We start from the raw sequence: 19277 nt of genomic DNA, 5'->3' as shown, positions 1-19277 counted from the left end.
CGATCTAACCTATTGTTCTCTCCTGTCTTCTTTCCTCTTTTATTTTCTGTTTTCCTCTTTCCATCTCCTCCTCTTCGTCCTCCTCTTTCCATCCCCTCTTCGTCCTCCTCTTTCCATCCCCTCCTCTTCATCCTCCTCTTTTCCCTCTTCTTTGCTTTTTGTTGGTGGCACCTGCAGTGACGGCACAGAAAAGCACATTGAGAGGTGAGTTGGTGGGTTGTCTCTTCCGCTCTAGCTGTTCTGCTGTAGTTTCTCTATTATACCTTGTATATATATGTTAGCTGTTCTACAAGTCTTCTATACTAGTTACTATAGTTCCTAATATACGTTAGCTGTTCTACAAGTCTTCTATACTAGTTACTATAGTTACTAATATACGTTAGCTGTTCTACAAGTCTTCTATACTAGTTACTATAGTTACTAATATACGTTAGCTGTTCTACAAGTCTTCTATACTAGTTACTATAGTTACTAATATATGTTAGCTGTTCTACAAGTCTTCTATACTAGTTACTATAGTTACTAATATACGTTAGCTGTTCTACAAGTCTTCTATACTAGTTACTATAGTTACTAATATACGTTAGCTGTTCTACAAGTCTTCTATACTAGTTACTATAGTTACTAATATACGTTAGCTGTTCTACAAGTCTTCTATACTAGTTGTTAGTTGTATTTTTTTGCCCTGCAGATGTTGCGTTGTTAGTTATATTCTCTAGTCTGTGTTGTGAGTAGTCAGTGGTTATGTTGTTTTTATCTGGGATTGGTGTTTTGTAGGTAGATGGCAATGGTGTTCTATTGATGTATTAGCATGTTGTATTATATTGTCACTAACGTAGGTGGTTGTATGAGAGTATATTCTCTCCCTTGTGGGGTGAAACGTTGGCTTTCTTGGAGAAATATCTGAGACACACACACACACACACAAACAATGAGAGCGAGAGAGTGATAACCCACACATTGATGTAGTGCTGTTGCTGGAAAATGTTTTAATCTATGAAAAAAAAATATTTAATTAGGCAAGTCAGTTAAGAACAAATTCTTATTACAATGACTGCCTACCCCTTGGCCAAACCCTGGGACTCTCGATCACGGCCGTTCGTGATACAGCTTGGAATCGAACCAGGGTCTGTAGGGACGCCACTAGCACTGAGATGCAGTGCCTTTTAGACCGCTGCGCCACTCCGGGAGCCTCCAATGGAGCCTGTATCAGTTCTCTGATCAGCATAAATCCAGACAGGCCTTTTCCTCCAATCAGAGAGGAGAACACACACAAACAAACAAACAAACAAACACAGTCGTTAAACAATTGAGTGAGTGGCGAGGACTTGTACTTGTCTCAGTGATCTACAGACTGTCTATTCTCCTATTAAGGAAGGAATGGATTTCCTATAGTGACGTATGAGAGTAATGATAGCAGGACCACGGTGTGTAAGCGGCGTGTTTGCAGTTTTGTGTGATTCCTAAAGCAGTGAGAAACAAGATGGTGACCAATTATAGCTCATATGACGCTTTTGACAGATCTAACATGTGACATCACTAACAGGAAGGAGAGGCAGTCCGTAAATGAGCCTGAAGAAATGTCACATTAATTATTTTTTTTAAATGTATGTATTTGTCACGTGCCGAATACAACAGGTGTAATGCTGAATACAACAGGTGTAATGCTGAATACAACAGGTGTAATGCTGAATACAACAGGTGTAATGCTGAATACAACAGGTGTAATGCTGAATACAACAGGTGTAATGCCGAATACAACAGGTGTAATGCTGAATACAACAGGTGTAATGCTGAATACAACAGGTGTAGTAGACCTTACAGTGAAATGCTGACTACAACAGGTGTAGTAGACCTTACAGTGAAATGCTGAATACAACAGGTGTAGATAGACCTTACAGTGAAATGCTGAATACAACAGGTGTAGTAGACCTTACAGTGAAATGTTGAATACAACAGGTGTAGTAGACCTTACAGTGAAATGCTGAATACAACAGGTGTAGTAGACCTTACAGTGAAATGCTGACTACAACAGGTGTAGTAGACCTTACAGTGAAATGCTGAATACAACAGGTGTAGTAGACCTTACAGTGAAATGCTGAATACAACAGGTGTAGTAGACCTCACAGTGAAATGCTGAATACAACAGGTGTAGTAGACCTTACAGTGAAATGCTGAATACAACAGGTGTAGTAGACCTTACAGTGAAATGCTGAATACAACAGGTGTAGTAGACCTTACAGTGAAATGCTGAATACAACAGGTGTAATGCTGAATACAACAGGTGTAATGCTGAATACAACAGGTGTAGTAGACCTTACAGTGTAATGCTGAATACAACAGGTGTAATGCTGAATACAACAGGTGTAATGCTGAATACAACAGGTGTAATGCTGAATACAACAGGTGTAATGCTGAATACAACAGGTGTAATGCTGAATACAACAGGTGTAATGCTGAATACAACAGGTGTAATGCTGAATACAACAGGTGTAATGCTGAATACAACAGGTGTAATGCTGAATACAACAGGTGTAATGCTGAATACAACAGGTGTAATGCTGAATACAACAGGTGTAATGCTGAATACAACAGGTGTAATGCTGAATACAACAGGTGTAATGCTGAATACAACAGGTGTAATGCTGAATACAACAGGTGTAATGCTGAATACAACAGGTGTAATGCTGAATACAACAGGTGTAGTAGACCTCACAGTGAAATGCCGAATACAACAGGTGTAGTAGACCTTACAGTGAAATGCTGAATACAACAGGTGTAGTAGACCTTACAGTGAAATGCTGAATACAATAGGTGTAGTAGACCTTACAGTGAAATGCTGAATACAACAGGTGTAGTACACCTTACAGTGAAATGCTGAATACAACAGGTGTGGTAGACCTTACAGTGAAATGCTGAATACAACAGGTGTAGTAGACCTCACAGTGAAATGCTGAATACAACAGGTGTAGTAGACCTCACAGTGAAATGCTGAATACAACAGGTGTAGTAGACCTTACAGTGAAATGCTGAATACAACAGGTGTAGTAGACCTTACAGTGAAATGCTGAATACAACAGGTGTAGTAGACCTTACAGTGAAATGCTGAATACAACAGGTGTAGTAGACCTCACAGTGAAATGCCGAATACAACAGGTGTAGTAGACCTTACAGTGAAATGCTGAATACAACAGGTGTAGTAGACCTCACAGTGAAATGCTGAATACAACAGGTGTAGTAGACCTCACAGTGAAATGCTGAATACAACAGGTGTAGTAGACCTTACAGTGAAATGCTGAATACAACAGGTGTAGGTAGACCTTACAGTGAAATGCTGAATACAACAGGTGTAGTAGACCTTACAGTGAAATGCTGAATACAACAGGTGTAGATAGACCTTACAGTGAAATGCTGAATACAACAGGTGTAGGTAGACCTTACAGTGAAATGCTGAATACAACAGGTGTAGTAGACCTTACAGTGAAATGCTGAATACAACAGGTGTAGTAGACCTTACAGTGAAATGCTTACCCCCCTAACCAACAATGACCGCAGAGAGAAGTCTATTTGACCTTTGTTTAACTAGGCAACTCAGTTAAGAACAAATTCTTATTTACAATGACAGCCTACCCGGGCCAAACACGGACGACGCTGGGCCAATTGTGTGCCGCCAAATTAGACTCCCAATCACAGCCGAATGTGCTACAGCCTGGATTCGATGGTGCAGCTGTAAAACCTTTTGAGGATCTCAGGACCCATGCCAAACCTTTTCAGTCTCCTGAGGGGTAATATGTTTTGTCGTGCCCTCTTCACGACTGTCTTGGTGTGCTTGGACCATGTTAGTTTGTTGGTGATGTGGACACCAAGGAACTTGAAGCTCTCAACCTGCTCCACTGCATCCCTGTCGATGAGAAGGGGGTTCGTGCTCGGCCCTCTTTTTCCTGTAGTCCACAATCATCTCCTTTGTCCTGATCACGTTGAGGGAGAGGTTGTGGTCCTGGCACCACACGGCCAGGTCTATGACCTCCTTCCTATAGGCTCTCGTCATTGTCAGTGACAACAGTGTGTCATCAGTGACCCTGTTGTGTCATCGGCAAACTTAAAGATGGTGTTGGAGTCATGCCTGACCATACAGTCATGTGTGAACAGGGAGTACAGGAGGGGACTGAGCACATACCTCTGAGGGGTCCCCTTGTTGAGGATCAGAGTGGCGGATGTGTTGTTACCCACCCTTACCACCTGGGGGTGGCCAATCAGGAAGTCCAGGATCCAGTTGCAGAGGGGAGTGTTTAGTCCCAGAGTCCGTAGCTTAGTGATGAGCTTTGAGGGCATTGTGGTGTTGAACGCTGAGCTGTAGTCAATGAATAGCATTCTCACATAGGTGTTCCTTTTGTCCAGGTGTGAAAGGGCAGTGTGGAGTGCAATAGGGACTGTATCATCTGTGGATCTGTTGGGGTGGTATGCAAATTGGAGTGGGTCTATGGTTCCTGGGATAATGTTGTTGATGTGCGCCATGACCAGCCTTTCAAAGCACTTCATGGCTACAGATGTGAGTGCAATGGGTCGGTAGTCATTTAGGCAGGTTACCTTAGTGTTCTTGAGCACAGGGACTAAGGTGGTCTGCTTGAAACATTTTGGTATTACAGACTCAGACAGAGAGAGGATGATAATGTCAGTGAAGAGAAGACACTTGCCAGTTGGTCAGCGCATGCTCGGAGTACACGTCCTGGTAATCCATCTGTCCCTGCGGCCTTGTGAATGTTGACCTGTTTAAAGGTCTCACATCGGCTACGGTGAGCTTGATCACACAGTCGTTTGGAACAGCTGGTGCTCTCATGCATGTTTCAGTGTTATTTGCCTCGAAGCGAGCATAGAGGTATTTTAGCTCGTCTGGTAGGCTCGTGTCTCTGGGCAGCTCGTGGCTGTGCTTCCCTTTGTATTCTGTAATAGTTTGAAAGCACTGCTACATCCGATGCGCGTCAGAGCCGGTGTTGTACGATTCGATCTTAGTCCTGCACTCTTTGCCTGGTTGATGGTTTGTCGGAGGGCATAGCGGGATTTCTTATAAGCTTCCGGGTTAGAGTCCCGCTCCTTGAAAGCGGCAGCTCTATCCTTTTTCTCAGTGTGGATGTTGCCTGTAATCCATGGCTTCTGGTTGGGGTATGTATGTACGTTCACTGTGGGGATGATGTCATCGTTGCACTTATTGATGAAGCCAGTGACTGATGTGGTGTACTCCTCAATGCTATCGGAAGAATCCCGGAACATTCCAGTCTGTGCTAGCAAAACAGTCATGTAGCTTAGCATTTGCTTCATCTGACCACTTGTTTATTAACCAAGTCACTGGTGCTTCCTGCTTTAGTTGTTGCTTGTAAGCAAGAATTATGCTCAGATTTGCCAAAAGGAGGGCGAGGGAGAGCTTTGTACGCGTCTCTGTGTGTGGAGTAAAGGTGGTCTAGAGTTTCTCTCCCCTCTGGTTGCACATTTAGCATGCTGGTAGAAATGAGGTAAAACAGATTTAAGTTTCCCTGCATTGAAGTCCCCGGCCACTAGGAGCACCACCTCTGGGTGAGCGTTTTCCTGTTTGCTTTTGGCCGTATACAGATCATTGAGTGCAGTCTTAGTGTCAGCATCGGTTTGTGGTGATAAACAGACAGCTACGAAGAATATAAATGAAAACTGTCTTGGTAGATAGTGTGGTCTACAGTACAACCCCACACTTAGAGACTGCTATCAGTATCCTAGTATACCCCACACACCTAGAGACTGTTATCAGTATCCTAGTTTACCCCACACACCTAGAGACTGTTATCAGCATCATAGTATACCCCCACACACCTAGAGACTGTTATCAGTATCCTAGGATACCCCACACACCTAGAGACTGTTATCAGCATCATAGTATACCCCACACACCTAGAGACTGTTATCAGTATCCTAGTATACCCCACACACCTAGAGACTGTTATCAGCATCATAGTATACCCCACACACCGAGAGACTGTTATCAGTATCCTAGTTTACCCCACACACCTAGAGACTGTTATCAGTATCCTAGTTTACCCCACACACCTAGAGACTGTTATCAGTATCCTAGTTTACCCCACACACCTAGAGACTGTTATCAGCATCATAGTATACCCCCACACACCTAGAGACTGTTATCAGTATCCTAGGATACCCCACACACCTAGAGACTGTTATCAGCATCATAGTATACCCCACACACCTAGAGACTGTTATCAGTATCCTAGTATACCCCACACACCTAGAGACTGTTATCAGTATCCTAGTTTACCCCACACACCTAGAGACTGTTATCAGTATCCTAGTTTACCCCACACACCTAGAGACTGTTATCAGTATCCTAGTATACCCCACACACCTAGAGACTGTTATCAGTATCCTAGTATACCCCACACACCTAGAGACTGTTATCAGTATCCTAGGATACCCCACACACCTAGAGACTGTTATCAGCATCATAGTATACCCCACACACCTAGAGACTGTTATCAGCATCATAGTATACCCCACACACCTAGAGACTGTTATCAGTATCCTAGGAGACCCCACACACCTAGAGACTGTTATCAGCATCATAGTATACCCCACACACATAGAGACTGTTATCAGCATCATAGTATACCCCACACACCTAGAGACTGTTATCAGTATCCTAGGATACCCCACACACCTAGAGACTGTTATCAGCATCATAGTATACCCCACACACCTAGAGACTGTTATCAGCATCATAGTATACCCCACACACCTAGAGACTGTTATCAGCATCATAGTATAACCCACACACCTAGAGACTGTTATCAGCATCATAGTATACCCCACACACCTAGAGACTGTTATCAGCATCATAGTATAACCCACACACCTAGAGACTGTTATCAGTATCCTAGGATACCCCACACACCTAGAGACTGTTATCAGTATCCTAGTTTACCCCACACACCTAGAGACTGTTATCAGTATCCTAGTTTACCCCACACACCTAGAGACTGTTATCAGTATCCTAGTTTACCCCACACACCTAGAGACTGTTATCAGCATCATAGTATACCCCCACACACCTAGAGACTGTTATCAGTATCCTAGGATACCCCACACACCTAGAGACTGTTATCAGCATCATAGTATACCCCACACACCTAGAGACTGTTATCAGTATCCTAGTATACCCCACACACCTAGAGACTGTTATCAGTATCCTAGTTTACCCCACACACCTAGAGACTGTTATCAGTATCCTAGTATACCCCACACACCTAGAGACTGTTATCAGTATCCTAGTATACCCCACACACCTAGAGACTGTTATCAGTATCCTAGGATACCCCACACACCTAGAGACTGTTATCAGCATCATAGTATACCCCACACACCTAGAGACTGTTATCAGTATCCTAGGATACCCCACACACCTAGAGACTGTTATCAGCATCATAGTATACCCCACACACCTACAGATTATCAGTGTCCTAGTTTATGCTTCAAAATACACTTTACACTATTCGTAGGGCTGTTTGTATATAGCTCCATGGCCAAGTGTTAAAGTCGGGGTGGAGATCCCCTTAACTCTTTGACGTGTTGGTGTTCTATCTAGCTGTAAAAGTCTGTTTAATAATGCAATGCAATTAGTCTGGTAAATACACACCCAACAGACCAACAGAACATCTGTCCCAAATGGCATCCTATTCTCTTTATAGTGCACTATTTTCAACCATTGTCCTGTAAGCCCCTTAATAGGGCCCTCAGGACTAACAGAGAATGTTTCTCAAATGGCACCCTGTTCCCTAAATAGTGCACTACTTTAGACCAGAGCCCTATGGCACCCTATTCCCTATATAGTGCACTACTTTAGACCAGAGTCCTATGGCACCCTATTCCCTATTTATAGTGCACTACTTTAGACCAGAGCCCTATGGCCCCCTATTCCCTATATATAGTGCACTACTTTAGACAAGAGCTACAGCATATATAATTATTATATAAGTGCACTATATAGGGAATAGGGTGCCATAGGGCTCTGGTCTAAAGTAGTGCACTATATAGGGGATAGGGTGCCATAGGGCTCTGGTCTAAAGTAGTGCACTATATAGGGAATAGGGTGCCATAGGACTCTGGTCTAAAGTAGTGCACTATATAGGGAACAGGGTTTCATTTTTTTTTTGTATAATGATTTTATTGTATCAGGATCCTCATTAGTAAGACATTAGTGTTACTAATCGTACAGGGGTCTGACACATAATGAAAAATACCTTACACACAAAAGGCTTACATACAATTTACATACATTTAAAAACATTCACATGTAGTGTCAATCAGTTACAGATACATGTCAGTACATACACACAACATATCAGTACAACAAGTCAGTACATACACACAACATGTCAGTACGTACACACAACATATCAGTACAACATATCAGTACATACACACAATATATCAGTACATACACACATGTCAGTACAACATATCAGTACATACACACAACATATCAGTACATACACACATGTCAGTACAACATATCAGTACATACACACAACATATCAGTACATACACACATGTCAGTACATACACACAACATATCAGTACAACATGTCAGTACATACACACAACATGTCAGTACATACACACAACATGTCAGTACATGCACACAACATGTCAGTACATGCACACAACATGTCAGTACATGCACACAACATGTCAGTACATGCACACAACATGTCAGTACATGCACACAACATGTCAGTACATACACACATGTCAGTACATACACACATGGGGACACAGCTTGATAATATAACAGGGCCCATTCAACTATTTCTGCTTCCAATAGATATTGACCCCATTCCATCAGTAGAGGATACCTGGTCACTCTTTAAAAGTGCCTTCCTCACCATCTTAAATAAGCATGCCCCATTAAAAAAATGTAGAACCAGGAACAGATATAGCCCTTGGTTCACTCCAGACCTGACTGACCTTGACCAGCACAAAAACATCCTGTGGCGTACTGCATTAGCATCGAATAGCCCCCACAATATGCAACTTTTCACGGAAGTTAGGAACCAATACACACAGGCAGTTAGGAAAGCTAAGGCTTGCTTTTTCAAACAGAAATGTGCATCCTGTAGCACAAACTCCAAAAAATTCTGGGACACTGTAAAGTCCACGGAGAATAAGAGCACCTCCTCCCAGCTGCCCACTGCACTGTGGCTATGAAACACTGTCCTATAATTCCAATAAGCATTTTTCTATGGCTGGCCATGCTTTCCACCTGGCTACCCCCTACCACGGTCAACAGCTCTGCACCCCCACAGCAACTTGGCCATGCCTCCCCATTTCTCCTTCACCGAAATCCAGATACAGTGCCTTGCGAAAGTATTCGGCCCCCTTGAACTTTGCGACCTTTTGCCACATTTCAGGCTTCAAACATAAAGATATAAAACTGTCTTTTTTTGTGAAGCATCAACAACAAGTGGGACACAATCATGAAGTGGAACGACATTTATTGGATATTTCAATTTTTTTAAACAAATTAAAAACTGAAAAATTGGGCGTGCAAAATTATTCAGCCCCTTTACTTTCAGTGCAGCAAACTCTCTCCAGAAGTTCAGTGAGGATCTCTGAATGATCCAATGTTGATCTAAATGACTAATGATGATAAATACAATCCACCTGTGTGTAATCAAGTCTCTGTATAAATGCACCTGCACTGTGATAGTCTCAGAGGTCCGTTAAAAGCGCAGAGAGCATCATGAAGAACAAGGAACACACCAGGCAGGTCCGAGATACTGTTGTGAAGAAGTTTAAAGCCGGATTTGGATACAAAAAGATTTCCCAAGCTTTAAACATCCCAAGGAGCACTGTGCAAGCGATAATATTGAAATGGAAGGAGTATCCGACCACTGCAAATCTACCAAGACCTGGCCGTCCCTCTAAACTTTCAGCTCATACAAGGAGAAGACTGATCAGAGATGCAGCCAAGAGGCCCATGATCACTCTGGATGAACTGCAGAGATCTACAGCTGAGGTGGGAGACTCTGTCCATAGGACAACAATCAGTCCTATATTGCACAAATCTGGCCTTTATGGAAGAGTGGCAAGAAAGCCATGTCTTAAAGATATCCATAAAAAGTGTCATTTAAAGTTTGCCGCAAGCCACCTGGGAGACACACCAAACATGTGGAAGAAGGTGCTCTGGTCAGATGAAACCAAAATGGAACTTTTTGGCAACAATGCAAAACGTTATGTTTGGCGTAAAAGCAACACAGCTCATCACACTGAACACACCATCCCCACTGTCAAACATGGTGGTGGCAGCATCATGGTTTGGGCCTGCTTTTCTTCAGCAGGGACAGGGAAGATGGTTAAAATTGATGGGAAGATGGATGGAGCCAAATACAGGACCATTCTGGAAGAACCTGATGGAGTCTGCAAAAGACCTGAGACTGGGATGGAGATTTGTCTTCCAACAAGACAATGATCCAAAACATAAAGCAAAATCTACAATGGAATGGTTCAAAAATAAACATATCCAGGTGTTAGAATGGCCAAGTCAAAGTCCAGACCTGAATCCAATCGAGAATCTGTGGAAAGAACTGAAAACTGCTGTTCACAAATGCTCTCCATCCAACCTCACTGAGCTCGAGCTGTTTTGCAAGGAGGAATGGGAAAAGAATTCAGTCTCTCGATGTGCAAAACTGATAGAGACATACCCCAAGCGACTTACAGCTGTAATCGCAGCAAAAGGTGGCGCTACAAAGTATTAACTTAAGGGGGCTGAATAATTTTGCACGCCCAATTTTTCAGTTTTTGATTTGTTAAAAAAGTTTGAAATATCCAATAAATGTTGTTCCACTTCATGATTGTGTCCCACTTGTTGTTTGATTCTTCACAAAAAAAATACAGTTTTATATCTTTATGTTTGAAGCCTGAAATGTGGCAAAAGGTCGCAAAGTTCAAGGGGGCCGAATACTTTCGCAAGGCACTGTAGCTGATGTTCTGAAAGAGCTGCAAAATCTGGACCCCTACAAATGATCTGGGCTAGACAATCTGGACCCTCTCTTTCTCAAATTATCCGCCGCAATTGTTGCAACCCTTATTACTAGCCTGTTCAACCTCTCTTTTGTATCGTCTGAGATCCCCAAACATTAGAAAGCTGCCGCGGTCGTCCCCCTCTTCAAAGGGGGAGACACTCTAGACCCAAACTGCTACAGACCTATATTTATCCTACCCTGCTTTTCTAAGGTCTTCGATAGCCAAGTTAACAAACAGATCACCGACCATTTCAAATCCCACCGTACCTTCTCCGCTATGCAATCTGGTTTCCGAGCTGGTCATGGATGCACCTCAGCCCCGCTCAAGGTCCTAAACGATATCATAACCGCCATCGATAAAAGACAGTACTGTGCAGCCATCTTCATCGACCTGGCCAAGGCATTCGACTCTGTCAATCACCGCATTCTTATTGGCAAACTCAACATCCTTGGTTTCTCAAATCACTGCCTCGCCTGGTTCACCAACTACTTCTCAGACAGAGTTCAGTGTGTCAAATCGGAGGGCCTGTAGTCTGGACCTCTGGCAGTCTCTATGGGGGTGCAACAGGGTTCAATTGCCGGGCCAACTCTTTTCTCTGTATACATCAATGATGTCGCTCTTGCTGCTGGTGTTTCTCTAATCCACCTCTAAGCAGACGACACCATTCTCTATACTTCTGGCCCTTCTTTGGACACTGTATTAACTAACCTCCAGACGAGCCTCAATGCCATACAACTCTCCTTCCGTGGCCTCCAACTGCTCTTAAATTCAAGTAAAACTAAATGCATGCTCTTCAACCGATCGCTGCCCGCACCTTCCCATCCGCCCGACAAGCATCACTACTCTTTGACAGTTCTGACTTAGAATATGTGGACAACTACAAATACCTAGGTGTCTAGTTAGACTGTAAACTCTCCTTCCAGACTCACATTAAGCATCTCCAATCCAAAATTAAATCTAGAATCGGGTTCCTATTTCACAACAAAGCATCCTTAACTCATGCTGCCAAACATACCCTCGTAAAACTGACTGTCCTACCGATCCTTGACATCGGCAATGTCATTTACAAAATAGCCTCCAACACTCTACTCAACAAGTTGGATGCAGTCTATCACTGTGCCATCCGTTTTGTCACCAAAGCCCCATATACTACCCACCACTGCGACCTGTACGCTCTCGTTGGCTGGCCCTCGCTTCATATTCGTCACCAAACCCACTGGCTCCAGGTCATCTATAAGTCTTTGCTAGGTAAAGCCCCGCCTTATCTCAGCTCACTGGTCACCATAGCAGCACCCACCTGTAGCACGCGATCCAGCAGGTATATTTCACTGGTCATCCCCAAAGCCAATTCCTCCTTTGGCCGCCTTTCCTTCCAGTTCTCTGATGCAAATGACTGGAACTAATTGCAAAAATCACTGAAGCTGGAGACTCATATCTCCCTCACTAACTTTAAGCACCAGCTGTCAGAGCAGCTTTCAGATCAATGCACCTGTACATAGCCCATCTGCAAATAGCCCATCCAACTACCTTATCCCCATATTGTTATTTATTTTATTGATATATTTTTTTGCTCCTTTGCACCCCAGTATCTCTACTTGCACATTCATCTTCTGCACATCTATCACTCCAGTGTTTATTTGCTAAATTGTAATAATTTCATCACTATGGCCCATTTTAGTGCCTTACCACCCTAATCATACTTAATTTTCACACAATTTATATAGACTTTTCTATTCTGTTATTGACTGCAAGCATCCTAAGTGTTTAATAGTTTTTGTGGTCCACTTAAATGATTGCTGTAGATCATTACTTTTTAGTTTTTCCTATTGCCATTATTTCAGATTTTTCAACATTCATTTCAATATCGTGAGATTTGGAAGTATTCGTCAGCGTAAGGACGACAGCGTAAAGACGACAGTATACCATGACAGCGTACAGACGACAGCGTACAGACCACAGCGTAAAGACGACAGTATACCATGACAGCGTAAAGACGACAGTATACCATGACAGCGTAAAGACGACAGCGTAAAGACGACAGTATACCACGACAGCGTAAAGACGACAGCGTACAGACGACAGCGTACAGACGACAGTACACCATAACAGCGTAAAGACGACAGTATACCATGACAGCGTAAAGACGACAGCGTACAGACGACAGTATACCATGACAGCGTAAAGACGACAGCGTAAAGACGACAGTATACCATGACAGCGTAAAGACGACAGTATACCATGACAGCGTAAAGACGACAGCGTAAAGACGACAGTATACCACGACAGCGTAAAGACGACAGCGTACAGACGACAGTATACCATGACAGCGTAAAGACGACAGCGTAAAGACGACAGTATACCATGACAGCGTAAAGACGACAGCGTAAAGACGACAGTATACCATGACAGCGTAAAGACGACAGCGTACAGACGACAGTATACCATGACAGCGTAAGGACGACAGCGTAAAGACGACAGCGTACAGACGACAGTATACCATGACAGCGTAAAGACGACAGCGTAAAGACGACAGTATACCATGACAGCGTAAAGCCGACAGTATACCATGACAGCGTAAAGACGACAGCGTAAAGACGACAGTATACCACGACAGCGTAAAGACGACAGCGTAAAGACGACAGTATACCATGACAGCGTACAGACGACAGCGTAAAGACGACAGCGTACAGACGACAGTATACCATGACAGCGTAAAGACGACAGCGTAAAGACGACAGTATACCATGACAGCGTAAAGACGACAGCGTACAGACGACAGTATACCATGACAGCGTAAGGACGACAGCGTAAAGACGACAGCGTACAGACGACAGTATACCATGACAGCGTAAAGACGACAGCGTAAAGACGACAGTATACCATGACAGCGTAAAGCCGACAGTATACCATGACAGCGTAAAGACGACAGCGTAAAGACGACAGTATACCACGACAGCGTAAAGACGACAGCGTAAAGACGACAGTATACCATGACAGCGTAAAGACGACAGCGTACAGACGACAGTATACCATGACAGCGTAAAGACGACAGCGTAAAGACGACAGTATACCATGACAGCGTAAAGACGACAGCGTACAGACGACAGTATACCATGACAGCGTAAGGACGACAGCGTAAAGACGACAGCGTACAGACGACAGTATACCATGACAGCGTAAAGACGACAGCGTAAAGACGACAGTATACCATGACAGCGTAAAGACGACAGCGTAAAGACGACAGTATACCATGACAGCGTAAAGACGACAGCGTAAAGACGACAGTATACCATGACAGCGTAAAGACGACAGTATACCATGACAGCGTAAAGACGACAGTATACCATGACAGCGTACAGACGACAGCGTAAAGACGACAGTATACCATGACAGCGTAAAGACGACAGCGTAAAGACGACAGCGTACAGACGACAGTATACCATGACAGCGTAAAGACGACAGCGTAAAGACGACAGCGTACAGACGACAGTATACCATGACAGCGTACAGACGACAGTATACCATGACAGCGTACAGACGACAGCGTAAAGACGACAGTATACCATGACAGCGTAAAGACGACAGCGTAAAGACGACAGCGTAAAGACGACAGTATACCATGACAGCGTAAAGACGACAGCGTAAAGACGACAGTATACCATGACAGCGTACAGACGACAGCGTACAGACGACAGTATACCATGACAGCGTACAGACGACAGCGTAAAGACGACAGTATACCATGACAGCGTACAGACGACAGCGTAAAGACGACAGCATGCCATGCTAGTATACCATGACAGCGTAAAGACAACAGCGTAAAGACGACAGCATAAAGACGACAGCATACCATGCTAGTATACCATGACAGCGTAAAGACAACAGCGTGAAGACGACAGCGTAAAGACGACAGAGTAAAGACGACAGTATACCATGACAGCGTAAAGACGACAGCGTACAGACGACAGTATACCATAACAGCGTAAAGACGACAGTATACCATAACAGCGTAAAGACGACAGCGTACAGACGACAGTATACCATGACAGCGTACAGACGACAGTATACCACGACAGCGTACAGACGACAGCGTACAGACGACAGTATACCATGACAGCGTAAAGACCACAGCGTACAGACGACAGTATACCATAACAGCGTAAAGACGACAGTATACCACGACAGCGTAAAGACGACAGCGTACAGACGACAGTATACCATGACAGCGTAAAGACCACAGCGTACAGACGACAGTATACCATAACAGCGTAAAGACGACAGTATACCATGACAGCGTAAAGAAGACAGCGTAAAGACGACAGTATACCATGACAGCGTAAAGACGACAGTATACCATGACAGCGTAAAGACGACAGTACACCATGACAGCGTAAAGACGACAGCGTAAAGACGACAGTATACCATGACAGCGTAAAGACGACAGTATACCATGACAGCGTAAAGACGACAGTATACCATGACAGCGTAAAGACGACAGTACACCATGACAGCGTAAAGACGACAGTATACCATGACAGCGTAAAGACGACAGCGTAAAGACGACAGTATACCACGACAGCGTAAAGACGACAGTATACCATGACAGCGTAAAGACGACAGTACACCATGACAGCGTAAAGACGACAGTACACCATGACAGCGTAAAGACGACAGTATACCATAACAGCGTAAAGACGACAGTACACCATGACAGCGTAAAGACGACAGCGTAAAGACGACAGTATACCACGACAGCGTAAAGACGACAGCGTAAAGACGACAGTATACCACGACAGCGTAAAGACGACAGTATACCATAACAGCGTACAGACGACAGCGTACGGACGACAGCGTACAGACGACAGCATACCATGACAGCGTAAAGACGACAGCGTAAAGACGACAGTATACCACGACAGCGTAAAGACGACAGTATACCATAACAGCGTACAGACGACAGCGTACGGACGACAGCGTACAGACGACAGCATAAAGACAACAGTATACCCTGACAGCGTAAGGACGACAGCGTAAGGACGACAGCGTAAGGACGACAGCGTAAGGACGACAGCGTAAGGACGACAGCGTACGGACGACAGCGTACAGACGACAGCATAAAGACAACAGTATACCATGACAGCGTAAGGACGACAGCGTAAAGACGACAGCGTAAAGACGACAGCATACCATGACAGCGTACAGACGACAGCGTACAGACAACAGTATACCATGACAGCGTACGGACGACAGCGTGCAGACGACAGCGTGCAGACGACAGCGTGCAGACGACAGCGTGCAGACGACAGCGTGCAGACGACAGCGTGCAGACGACAGCGTAAAGACGACAGCGTAAAGACGACAGCGTAAAGACATACACAGAAGGCAATGACATCCCCGCTGCCCAGACCCACCTTCTCACGCCCTCGTCTCCAGCACCCACGTCACTCTGCACCATTTTGTTTCTCTCCACCTGTCAGACAGCACCAGAGGAGCTCCATAGCCTAGTTTGAGGAGAGGAATAGTCTACCACCTGTCAGACAGGACCAGAGGAGCTCCACAGCCTAGTTTGAGGAGAGGAATAGTCTACCACCTGTCAGACAGGACCAGAGGAGCTCCACAGCCTAGTTTGAGGAGAGGAATAGTCTACCACCTGTCAGACAGGACCAGAGGAGCTCCACAGCCTAGTTTGAGGAGAGGAATAGTCTACCACCTGTTAGACAGGACCAGAGGAGCTCCACAGCCTAGTTTGAGGAGAGGAATAGTCTACCACCTGTCAGACAGGACCAGAGGAGCTCCACAGCCTAGTTTGAGGAGAGGAATAGTCTACCACCTGTCAGACAGGACCAGAGGAGCTCCACAGCCTAGTTTGAGGAGAGGAATAGTCTACCACCTGTCAGACAGGACCAGAGGAGCTCCACAGCCTAGTTTGAGGAGAGGAATAGTCTACCACCTGTCAGACAGGACCAGAGGAGCTCCACAGCCTAGTTTGAGGAGAGGAATAGTCTACCACCTGTCAGACAGGACCAGAGGAGCTCCACAGCCTAGTTTGAGGAGAGGAATAGTCTACCACCTGTCAGACAGGACCAGAGGAGCTCCACAGCCTAGTTTGAGGAGAGGAATAGTCTACCACCTGTCAGACAGGACCAGAGGAGCTCCACAGCCTAGTTTGAGGAGAGGAATAGTCTACCACCTGTCAGACAGGACCAGAGGAGCTCCACAGACTAGTTTGAGGAGAGGAATAGTCTACCACCTGTCAGACAGGACCAGAGGAGCTCCACAGCCTAGTTTGAGGAGAGGAATAGTCTACCATCTGTCAGACAGCACCAGAGGAGCTCCACAGCCTAGTTTGAGGAGAGGAATAGTCTACCACCTGTCAGACAGGACCAGAGGAGCTCCACAGCCTAGTTTGAGAAGAGGAATAGTCTACCACCTGTCAGACAGCACCAGAGGAGCTCCACAAAAAGCCTGTAGGCTGCTGGCTCACTGCAAGGTTTTGTATTTCTTATTTCTTCTTACTTTCTTACTGTCATATAAACATCCTATTCTGACGCAGATAATAGATTACTAGATTAATCTAGATAATAGATTAGTAATCTAGATTACTCTGTAAATCCAAAAGATTTTTTTCCCCCTTCTTCCTATAACCGCTTCATTTAGGGTTTCTATTCCTTTAGTTCTCCATGTGTACCAATTTATCATTCATATTCTGGAAAGGTATCCTACGAATTGTTCAATATGGTTTTTTTTTTTTTTTTAGGGGAGGCATTTTTGGTTCTTGTAGAATCCGTCTTATTATCTTCCGTATTAGTATAGTGTTCTCAACTATGAAGTTGGAAATGTTCTTAGCTGTATCTTTGGAAAATAGACAAGAGAAAAGATTCTCGGGGTGAGCAGGCACATCTTCAATATGTACCCATTGTTCCTCGTTAGTGCGTTTTAATAATGTGTCTCAAGTAAAAGCCTTGAGTGGCGAGTTGATACTGGAATATTATAACCACCCCCAACTTGTTCTGTGAGTTTTTTATAAAGTTTATTATTTTAATAAAGAATGTCTTCAGTGAAGTAATTGGGATAAAACCTTTGGCAGCCGTTTCTGAAGAGGTGTATTCTGGGAAGATTATTCCATTTCATTTCATCTGCTTTCATATTGTTGAGTAATGGAATAAAGTTATGTGTGTGTAATAAACATATATATGTGTGTGTGTGTGTGTTATATGTGTGTGTGTGTGTGTGTGTGTGTGTGTGTGTGTGTGTGTGTGTGTGTGTGTTGTTTGTAATAACTTATTAAGCATCCTAAGTATTTAATATTTTTTGTGGTCCACTTAAATGATTGCTGTAGATCATCGTTGTTTTTTAGTTTTTCCTATTGCCATTATTTCTGATTTTTCAGCATTCATTTTTATATCCTGAGATTTTAAAGTATTCGTCAGTGTAAACAGGGAGGGAGGGGGGGGGGGGCGATTTCATAAGATAATGTATTATGTGTGTGTATTTTTTCATTCTGATATTTAAATAAACATTTTATTAGATGTATTAATTCAGCTGGAAAGTTGAAAGCTTCCCGTTATTTTAATAGAGATACAAGATCGTCTCAAGGCTTCGTTCATCATCAACAGACATTATTGATACATCTAGAACTTGTTTTGTAGCGTATTGTATTAAACTAAAACACATTATTGTAAGTGTCTATTTTTAATAAACCCCATTTGGTAAGTCTGGCAAGACTTTTACCAATCTATTGCTAGTTATTATTTTATTATTACAGTTTAGTAAACGTATGGGTCTGTACTCAGCAATGTACTCTCCAAGTTTCCTTGGTTTTAATATCAAGTATGAAGTCCATATGAACTACATGAAGTACTCCATTGAGTGACGTGTGTGTTGTCATTGGTGTAAATAGGGGTGCTACTTTATCCCAAAATGTTCAATAGAATTCTATGGGAAAGCCGTCCATAACTGGTGTTTTTTTCCGCGCAGATGTTTTAACACGGTCTAATATTTATTGTCTCTGTTTCTAGTGATTCTTCTTCTTTGGTGATCTCGGTTTCTAGTGATTCTTCTTCTTTGGTGATCTCTGTTTCTAGTGATTCTTCTTCCTGGGTCATCTCTGTTTCTAGTGATTCTTCTTCTTTGGTCATCTCTGTTTCTAGTAATTCTTCTTCTTTGGTGATCTCTGTTTCTAGTGATTCTTCTTCTTTGGTGATCTCGGTTTCTAG

General features: G+C 43.7%; 1 protein-coding gene across 6 annotated transcripts in view; it reads left to right on the top strand.

Annotated features, from left to right (window-relative positions):
* The window catches only part of cadm2a (cell adhesion molecule 2a), a 766219-nt gene that overhangs the window by 433231 nt on the left and 313711 nt on the right, over positions 1 to 19277 (top strand). For 4 of the 6 annotated variants that reach the window (XM_036967531.1, XM_036967528.1, XM_036967532.1 and 1 more), the window contains exon 2: positions 178 to 204. The exons of the other annotated variants lie outside the window; for them this stretch is intronic. In XM_036967531.1, the coding sequence (XP_036823426.1) occupies positions 178 to 204 (27 nt within the window). The remainder of the gene's footprint in view (positions 1 to 177; positions 205 to 19277) is intronic. 6 annotated transcript variants of the gene reach the window in all.

The sequence above is a fragment of the Oncorhynchus mykiss genome, chromosome Y (assembly GCF_013265735.2).
Source record: "Oncorhynchus mykiss isolate Arlee chromosome Y, USDA_OmykA_1.1, whole genome shotgun sequence".
Classification (NCBI taxonomy): Eukaryota; Metazoa; Chordata; class Actinopteri; order Salmoniformes; family Salmonidae; genus Oncorhynchus; species Oncorhynchus mykiss.
The sequence above is the reverse complement of the archived record's forward strand: the minus strand, read 5'-3'. Positions and strand labels throughout refer to the sequence as shown.